At 38.7% G+C, this 10,412-nt stretch overlaps 2 protein-coding genes across 2 annotated transcripts; one reads left to right on the plus strand and one right to left on the minus strand.

Annotated features, from left to right (window-relative positions):
• Positions 1-1,716: 1,716 nt before the first annotated feature.
• On the plus strand, positions 1,717-3,755 carry LOC125040064 (actin-like). Its single transcript, XM_047634517.1, has 2 exons — positions 1,717-1,840; positions 2,532-3,755. The coding sequence occupies exon 2, from the start codon at positions 2,562-2,564 to the stop codon at positions 3,693-3,695; it is 1,134 nt and encodes a 377-aa protein (XP_047490473.1). The 5' UTR covers positions 1,717-1,840; positions 2,532-2,561; the 3' UTR covers positions 3,696-3,755.
• Positions 3,756-6,638: 2,883 nt separating this feature from the next.
• On the minus strand, positions 6,639-9,654 carry LOC125040264 (actin-like). The gene is made up of 2 exons (XM_047634822.1): positions 9,506-9,654; positions 6,639-7,862 (listed from the first exon to the last, which is right to left on the minus strand). Exon 2 carries the CDS (start codon positions 7,830-7,832, stop codon positions 6,699-6,701), a length of 1,134 nt encoding a protein of 377 aa, XP_047490778.1. The 5' UTR covers positions 7,833-7,862; positions 9,506-9,654; the 3' UTR covers positions 6,639-6,698.
• Positions 9,655-10,412: the final 758 nt, after the last annotated feature.

A 10,412-nucleotide genomic window follows, 5' to 3' on the forward strand; every position in this document is an offset into this window, starting at 1 on the left:
CTATATTTCTATATATATATGGACACACATACATATATATATATATATATATATATATATATATATATATATATATATATATATATATATATAAGTGTGTTTGTGTGTGCGCGTGTGTACACACATATATATAGACACACATATATAATGTATAAATATAATATATATATATGTATGTGTGTGTTAGGTGGTGCTGTTTTATTTGTGTCTGAATGTAGGTGTGTTTGATTGTGTATACACGGAAGTATAAGATGCATTAAAAATATTTTTCCTAATCCTTTAAATTCACATATTTTATGTATAATGTATTTGGCCATCTTCATAACTTTTTAAGAATTTGTGTATTACTACAACCTTTCCTCGTCATAATTAAGAAAAAAAAAAACTTGTCAAAATATTTATTTCATAAAGCTAAAAAATATTGACATGTCTATTTCATCCGCTTTACTGAAAAATAGTGAAGTTTGTAACCGTATTAATGAATTATATATATATATATATATATATATATATATATATATATATATGTGTGTGTGTGTGTGTGTGTGTGTGTGTGTGTGTGTGTGTGTGTGTGTGCGTGAGTGTGTGTGCGTGCATGTATGTGTGTGCGTGTGTGTGTATACCGCGATAGTCCTGTGATTAGGGCTGGACTTCAACACTCGTGGTTCCGAGTTCAATGTCCCGCCGCGGCAGTTGCAAGTTGCACGGCTCCATCTGCTGGCTCGAGCTCAATCTCACGCCTTGAGAAGGCAAATGCAGGTGTCATCGGGGAAGTCGCCACCGTGGCGTGATGAACCGCGGTTGATTAAGAAGGGCATCTAATCAGGCAAGGCCTATGTATAAAAATGCGAAATGTATGTACTGTATTGTAGTATGAATTCATCCTTCGTACAAAAATATGCACTGGCTAAAGTCTTCGTATCCACACACAGACACACACACATACAATCACACAAACACACAGATACTCTTTCTCTCCCTCCCTCTCCTCTCTCTCTCTCTCTCTCTCTCTCTCTCTCTCTCTCTCTCTCTCTCTCTCTCTCTCTCTCTCTCTCTCTCTCTCTCTCTCTCACACACACACACACACACACACACACACACACACACACATACACTCCCACACACACAGGGTGCCCGTCCACCCTGGAAGAATAGCAGTGACCAACTTGAATGTAGTTTTTATGGAAAATATTCCAGCGAAGTTGTAACAAATAATGCCAAAATTAACAACAGTCTAGGGCAGCTACACATACACAAATACAAATGACATAAAAGGAGAAAGCTCTACACCGTATTAAAAAAAATGTGATGTCTGTAAAGTTAACCTATAAGGGAAAGAATGAAGTAAATATGCATTAACCTAATTTACAATAACCGACATTCTGTTCTGAGTGAAGACGCGAGTCAAATATATCCGCATGTAAAGAAAAGAAAAGAAAAAAAAAAAAAATGCTTGCTACCTGCATACTTTTTGAAGGATACTCAATAACAGAGAGACAGACAAAATAAATGAAAATGTAAACAGAGAGAAAGAACAGAAAGAGAAGGAAATTAACAACAATGCACATCAGAGTTAGACATGTGAATGACGTCGATGCACACAAAAGCAAAATGGACACAGCTGGCTCTGATCCACTGCTTGAACAGTGCTCTTCAGGAAGCCGTGGGTGGAGAGTGCGGTCGAAATACAAATGACCAAGGCCGTAAACATTTCGCTCTCAAAGGACCAAATAAATACATACAAAGACACTTCGTGGTCATTTTGGAGTGGCAAACATTGTATATAAGACTAGACGCACCTGGGGATCCTCAGTCGGACTCCTGTCGTGAAGATATTTTAGTAAGTTGGGGCTACGTGTCTTGTGGCCAGATGTGAGACGCTCAAATGTAGTGGTAATGCTTGTTACTATTCGCTGAGCAAAAGTAATATCCGAAATTTACAGTAACTCTGTGACGTTGCGATCTCAATTGGAACGTTAATTAATTTATAAATGTTGTGATATAAGTTATAGGGGGGGGGGGGGGCTCATGGCGGTATCACTTTAATTGAAAATTAAGCCTAATGATATTTGCGAATGAGTGATACTAGTTTTGACATAAAACTGTGTAAGAAAGAAGAATATCTGTGACCAAATATAAATGCATAGTAATTATAGTAATTTCCATTCATCATTCTCATCAACCTACGGCATATATATATTTTTAAAAATAGGGAATGGAAGAAGAAACTGAAATGCATGATTATATAACCTGATATTTTGCATATATACAAACAATAAAATTATAGAAAAACATTCACTGAATATATGTATCTATATATGTATATCTATCTATATCTATCTGTCTCTCTCTATATATGCTTACATAGAGCGTGTGTTTGTTTTCGTGTATGGTCATTTATTTATCTATTCGTTATGGATAGACAGGGAGACAAGTATGAGCTGTGTTAGCTAAAGAAAGTACATAAATCTATAAAAATATCCCTGATATGATGATCATCAACATCTTTCCTAATAAACATATTTTTGCAGTTTGAAGTCAGCCTTTGACCAACATCCACCATGTGTGACGAAGAAGATATGTGCGCGCTGGTCGTGGACAACGGCTCCGGCCTGGTCAAGGCTGGCTTCGCCGGTGACGACGCTCCCCGATCCGTGTTCCCCTCCATCGTCGGCCGTGCCCGTCACCAGGCCGTCATGGTCGGTATGGGTCAGAAAGACGCCTACGTCGGCGATGAGGCCCAGAGCAAGCGAGGTGTCTTGACTCTCAAATACCCTATCGAACACGGTATCATTACCAACTGGGACGACATGGAGAAGGTGTGGTATCACACCTTCTACAACGAACTCCGTGTTGCCCCTGAGGAGTCCCCCACACTTCTCACTGAGGCTCCTCTCAACCCCAAAGCCAACCGTGAGAAGATGACTCAGATCATGTTCGAGTCCTTCACCACACCCGCCATGTATGTGTGTATCCAGGCTGTCCTGTCCCTGTACGCCTCTGGTCGTACCACAGGTCTTGTCTGTGACTCTGGTGATGGTGTGTCTCACATGGTCCCTGTATACGAAGGTTATTGCCTTCCCCATGCCATCCTTCGTCTCGACTTGGCCGGTCGTGACTTGACTGCATACCTGATGAAGATCATGACTGAGCGCGGTTATTCCTTCACAACTACCGCTGAACGTGAAATCGTTCGTGACATCAAGGAGAAGCTTTGCTACATCGCTCTTGACTTCGAAAATGAGATGAACGTCGCTGCCGCTTCTTCATCCCTCGAGAAGTCCTATGAACTTCCTGACGGTCAGGTCATCACCATTGGCAACGAGCGTTTCCGTTGTCCCGAGTCTCTGTTCCAGCCTTCCTTCCTGGGTATGGAATCTGCTGGTGTTCACGAGACCGTCCACAGCTCCATCATGAGGTGCGATATTGATTTGAGGAAGGATCTGTTCGCTAACATTGTCATGTCTGGTGGTTCCACCATGTACCCTGGTATTGCTGACCGCATGCAGAAGGAGATCACTTCTCTGGCTCCTTCCACCATCAAGATAAAGATCATTGCTCCTCCCGAGCGTAAATACTCCGTCTGGATCGGCGGTTCCATCCTGGCCTCTCTGTCCACCTTCCAGCAGATGTGGATCACCAAGGATGAGTACGAAGAATCTGGCCCTGGCATCGTCCACCGCAAGTGTTTCTAAATATCATATTTTTTATATACATTATTTAAACAACTAAAATATAAACACTCCTCAGGAACCTATGCTAGTTTGATTTGAATCCATGAAAAAAAAAAAAAAAAAAACCAGAGAAATCATGATTGCTTCAAAGTTACCTTGTTGCCTACTAGGATCATCGAAAGTTCTATTATTCTTTAATGTAGTGGACTAGTATGTGAAATAGATACATTTATGCCTTTAACTTTATGAAAGCAACAGTAAAGCTTTAGCAGGTAATTAAGAGGACGTCGAAAACGTAGAACGAAAGGATACCCATTAAACACTAATTCTCATAACAGGGGAAAAAAGAATGGTGGTAAAACATCATATATGAAATATGTCTATCGAAAAAAAAATGCTTCCAATGCCTCCTTGACTTCCTTTTTACAGAAGGAACTAGAAGACAGGGCTAATCAGTAGTTTTCAAATACGGTAAGGTTTTCAGATATTGAACATGATTACTTGATGGCATACATCAATGGGCAGTGCGAAATTAAATATATAGTAATTACGAATTATTGAAGAAATTAGTATTAGGGAAGTCACTGTCATGTGAAGTTGAAGAATACTTACCTAGATCTTTATTTCCGTGGCATTTCCATTCGGTGAATGAGGATGAATGAGATTTTTGTGAAAAATCAACCTCCTTCTTTCTCTTACTACTCTCTCCTATATATATAAATATATAAACGAAACGGGGAAGAGATCACTTTTTCATCTCTATTTTCTTACTAATAACTCTGAACTGATAAACAGTTTTATCACTTTCCCTTTTAAAACACCTGGGCACAGTCTTGCTGGTAGTGATATTAACTTGATGTTATACCAATATTGCGTACAGTATTTTGATACGCAATGGGAAGTAATGACTTGATCAAATATCCATCAAAGCAAATTTTTAGCTGTTTTCAGCGTCACTTTTTTCGTCTTGAGGGCATGATGGTATTGTGTAGGATAAACAATCGCGATAATACTTAGAGTCCGTACACATGCGCACACAGACACACACAACAGGTCCGGACCAGTCATTTGAACCACCGGGATGTTTCTCGGTGGCCTGGCCTGCTAATTGGCCCGCTGGTCTGCCTTTTTAAAGTCTTTTGGTGGAGCTACATAGCCCGGCCAGAATGCACACACACACACACACACACACACACACACACACACACACACACACACACACACACACACACACACACACACACGCGCCAGATCATAAAATAGAGACACGGTCACATAACTAGATGACATTTAAAAGAACTTAGCTAACTGAGCTCTCGAAAAAGAAAACTTTTTTTTCAGTACTCAAGATGTAATAGATGGTATATATTTGAATACTAACATTCCACACACACACATATATATGCACACATATATGTATACACACACACACACACACTCACACACACACACACACATATATATATATATATATATATATATATATATATATATATATATATGTGTGTGTGTGTGTGTGTGTGTGTTTGTGAGCACAAACACACATACATTCACACACATATACCTATACATACGCACACACATATATATGTATGTGTGTGTCTCTCTCTCTCTCTGTGTGTGTGCGTGTGTGTATGTGTGTGTGCGCGTATATATATGTATATATATATGTATTTATGTCTACACACATGTATATATATACACATACACATTCATATGTGTACATACATATATGTACTCAAGATGCAATTTATGTATGTATGGACCTATATATATATATGTGTGTGTGTATGTATACACACACACACATATAATATATATATATATATATATATATATACACATATATATGTATATATATATATATATATATATATATATATATATATATATATTATATATATGCAAACACACACGCAGAAACACACCCATGGTAGTAAGCATACTTTGGAAATCGTAAATGGTAACTCCAAAGTAACACATTTTTGTGGCACTACTCAGGAATAGACTGCGATCTCATAGACCCACAGTTTTACAGATTAGTTTTCTGTGAAATAGGAAATGACACATACACTTATCTGATAACCGACCAAGGAATTATTTCAAAACAATTTTGAAAAACGATTTAGATATATATCAATATCTGCTTCGCACGTACGGTCTATACACATACACGGACACAGACACATACAACACACATACATATATACATATGCATATATATATGTATATATATACTTAAATAGATATAAATATACATATATATGTATGTATAGGATTATATATATTTATATATATGTATATATATGTATACATGTATATATGTATACACACATATATATACACACACAGACATACATATGATTATATACATATGCATATGAATATACACATGTAATCATATGTATATATAATTATATGTATGTGTATATAGGCATATATATATGCATATTTAGAATAATATACATACATATTTATGCAAATATAAAAATATATATTATATATATATGTATATATACATACCTATATATGTATGTATTTTACAGGTGTGTCACCATACGTACATGTATATATATGTATATATATATGTATATATATATATATATATATATATATATATATATATATATATATATATATATTTATGTGTGTGTGTGTGTGTGTGTGTATAAACACACACATGTTAATTTGCACATACACAGACATATATGTAGATATATGTTTGTGCGAGTGCGTGTGTCCTTATGTATATGTACACACATGTCTGTGTGTCTATTCGTACATATTCCGCATAAGGGTTGGACTCCAATAAAAATATCATAGATTCTATTTTGTAGTATCAAAAAATATAAAGTTACAAATGCAGGTGATTACATGAAGATACACATACAGTGATGTTCCAAGGTTTGGTACTTTTCACGTGTACTTCTAATTTGATTTTAAGTGGAATCAAAGCAAACTACATTTATTACGAAATGGATTTATACTTTGATAGATATAAAACATGTTACAATGGATAATGCTTTAGAAGCACTTGCGGTGGACGATGCCAGGGCCAGATTCTTCATACTCATCCTTGGTGATCCACATCTGCTGGAAAGTGGACAGAGAGGCCAGAATGGAACCGCCGATCCAGACAGAGTATTTACGCTCGGGAGGAGCAATGATCTTGATCTTGATGGTGGAAGGAGCCAGAGAAGTGATCTCCTTCTGCATACGGTCAGCAATACCAGGGTACATGGTGGAACCACCAGACATGACAATGTTAGCGAAGAGATCCTTCCTCAAATCAATATCGCACCTCATGATGGAGCTGTGGACGGTCTCGTGAACACCAGCAGATTCCATACCCAGGAAGGAAGGCTGGAACAGAGACTCGGGACAACGGAAACGCTCGTTGCCAATGGTGATGACCTGACCGTCAGGAAGTTCATAGGACTTCTCGAGGGATGAAGAAGCGGCAGCGACGTTCATCTCATTTTCGAAGTCAAGAGCGATGTAGCAAAGCTTCTCCTTGATGTCACGAACGATTTCACGTTCAGCGGTAGTGGTGAAGGAATAACCGCGCTCAGTCATGATCTTCATCAGGTATGCAGTCAAGTCACGACCAGCCAAGTCGAGACGAAGGATAGCGTGGGGAAGGCAATAACCTTCGTATACAGGAACCATGTGAGATACACCATCACCAGAGTCACAGACAAGACCTGTGGTACGACCAGAGGCGTACAGAGACAGGACAGCCTGGATACACACATACATAGCGGGTGTGTTGAAAGTCTCGAACATGATCTGAGTCATTTTCTCACGGTTAGCCTTGGGGTTGAGGGGAGCCTCAGTGAGAAGTGTGGGGGACTCCTCAGGGGCAACACGGAGCTCATTGTAGAAGGTGTGATACCACACCTTCTCCATGTCGTCCCAGTTGGTGATGATACCGTGCTCAATGGGATACTTGAGAGTCAAGACACCTCGCTTGCTCTGGGCCTCATCGCCGACGTAGGCGTCCTTCTGACCCATACCGACCATGACGGCCTGGTGACGGGCACGGCCGACGATGGAGGGGAACACGGATCGGGGAGCGTCGTCACCGGCGAAGCCAGCCTTGACCAGGCCGGAGCCGTTGTCCACGACCAGCGCGCACATATCTTCTTCGTCACACATGGTGGATGTTGGTCAGAGGCTGACTTCTACCTGTAAATTTATACATATTAGCAAGAAAATTATCAGACATAACGACATCAGAGATATTTATATAAATATTTATGTGTATTATTTTGCTGAAACACTGCCATTGTATAAAAATCATCAGCTTATTCGAAATGATACTATTTCTCATATGTACGGATATACAGAAAATAATATATGTATGTATAAATTTACACCACACCCACCTAAACATGCATGTATATATGCATACATGCTGTACAAAAATGTATATTTACACACGCACATACCGCCCTTTCCTACTTATTTTCATAATCCTTCCCTCCCTAATTTCATTTGCAAGAAATATTACCTCCACCTCGGGAAAGGCGGAGGTTTTAGTCTCCTTTTAATTATCCGATTGTCCTTTTTATGCGACAAAGGATGATGCAAAATAGATACCGTAGGAAACTGAATTGTGCTGTCTATTAGCTTTTGGTGGTGATGTCGACTAAGAATGTAATGAAAGTAACATTTACTGTAATAAATGTAAATGAATGAAATTCTACTGAATTACTATTTAATTTTGCGACTACTGTCTCTCATCGATTACCAATTATATACCAATTATTATCATGATATTTTTTTTCTGGACCCACTATTCTGTGAATTTGGTTTATTACTGACACCCATACATTTGCTCACAGAAAATGGATCTGATCTCTAAAATAAACTTGTGGTAGACTTATGTATTTTGAAATTGTGTTCTTCCGCTCTCCCGTTTTTTTTTTTTTTTTTTTTTTTTTTTTTTTTTTTTTAATTATCTCTGCCTCTACCTTTATGTATCTATGGCCTTGTGAGACAGGAAATACAAGACTTCTGAGCATTTTACGCTGTATTTTTTCTGTACTCTACTTTTCGTCTTGTCTGGAGTTAGAAGATACAAGAACACAATTTTCATATTTGATGTGATGCTACGACCCCATCTCTGAAAGGGTTCATCGATTTATCTTCTCACTGGATAGCACCACAGTGAGAGAATAAATCATAAATCAACTTCGCAGCCGCAGTTAATGTATGGTTTGCCCTCAGCTCCTAACATCCACCGGAGTACCCAAACACACTCTTCCCACGTACTCCAAGCACATCGCGCTGCCGCCCGTGATGGCTTTGCATAGGAGTCATGCGCATTGTGAATTTAGTTTATTACTTATCCTTACACATAGATGGCTCCACAAATATTAAGTCACTAATGAGCCAATTACGATTACTACCTATCTCACCCGTTTATCATTTCCTTGATTTTCGGAAATATTTTCCGATATTTTTTATTGCTGTTAGTAACGTCAGTAACACTATAGTGATTATAATATTTTATATTACAGTAACAGCATCGGCATTGATACCAATAGTAAAACAAGAAAAAACCGAAAGAGTTCACAAGATCTACTAATTGACTTATTTGAAGCTAAGCACTTGCGGAGCCATCTATATGCTCAGACATTTCACAAAACAATACTACAATGAACACTACATTGTCCCGGCGAATGGGGGTTAATATATGGTTTTCTCTTTGCCCTTAACTTCCACCGGATTACCCGAGGGACGCGCCCAACACACTCCTCCTACTGCCATTATCCCAGTACTTCAAGCACATCACGGCGGGCAAACAGAACGCAGTGCCAACTTACTAAAAACTTGACTGCACACCGGGACCACGACTGAACACACCACAGCTGAACCTACGCTTTTATACTTTGTTATCTAAAGCCAAAGTGACCACCGAAGTGTGTGTGTATGTATTTCTTCCGTCTTGCGTCCGAATATTTACGGCCTTACTCATTTGGATTTCAACCACAAATCTCGGCCACGCCTTCCTAACGAGGGTTTCAGGCAAGCAGTGGACCAGAGCCAGCTGCGTCCTTTCGCATCTGCCGCGATCGACATCACTCAGGCGCTGACTTCGGGGATGCCTCGACTTTGCTTGCGCGTGAAGTTTGACTGTGCGTTTCCATTCATTAATTCCACATGGCGAAAAGTAAAGAGAGCTAATAAAGGAACACCATTGCTTTCTAGGTGTGTGAACACACACACAAGCAATCCCACACACACTCAAGCATGCACAAATACACGCGCGCACACATACGCATGACGAAAAGTAAAAATAACTAATAATGGTAAACCATTGCTTGCCAGGCCGCATACTATAATTCTACATGGGTATGTGAACATGCACAAGCAATCCCACACACACGCAAGCATACACACACGCGCACACAAGCAAGCACACACGAGGGCACACATACACATATAGTGACCGCGTATCATTATATGTCTATGTAAAGAGTGATATAGCAAAATAGATGGAATATTTTGTATATATGAATGATGATAGTAGTAACAGTAATAACAGCAGGAATAACAATGATAATAAAGACTATACTGCTCCTAATAACATTAATGATGATAAGAAGAATAGTAATAATAATAATCATAGCAATACTATTAACATTAATGATAATGATAATAATAGTAAAATTACAATAACAGTAATGGTGATAATGATAGGATAATAACGGTAATACTACTACTACTACT

Source organism: Penaeus chinensis, chromosome 28 (assembly GCF_019202785.1).
Source record: "Penaeus chinensis breed Huanghai No. 1 chromosome 28, ASM1920278v2, whole genome shotgun sequence".
Taxonomy (NCBI): domain Eukaryota; kingdom Metazoa; phylum Arthropoda; class Malacostraca; order Decapoda; family Penaeidae; genus Penaeus; species Penaeus chinensis.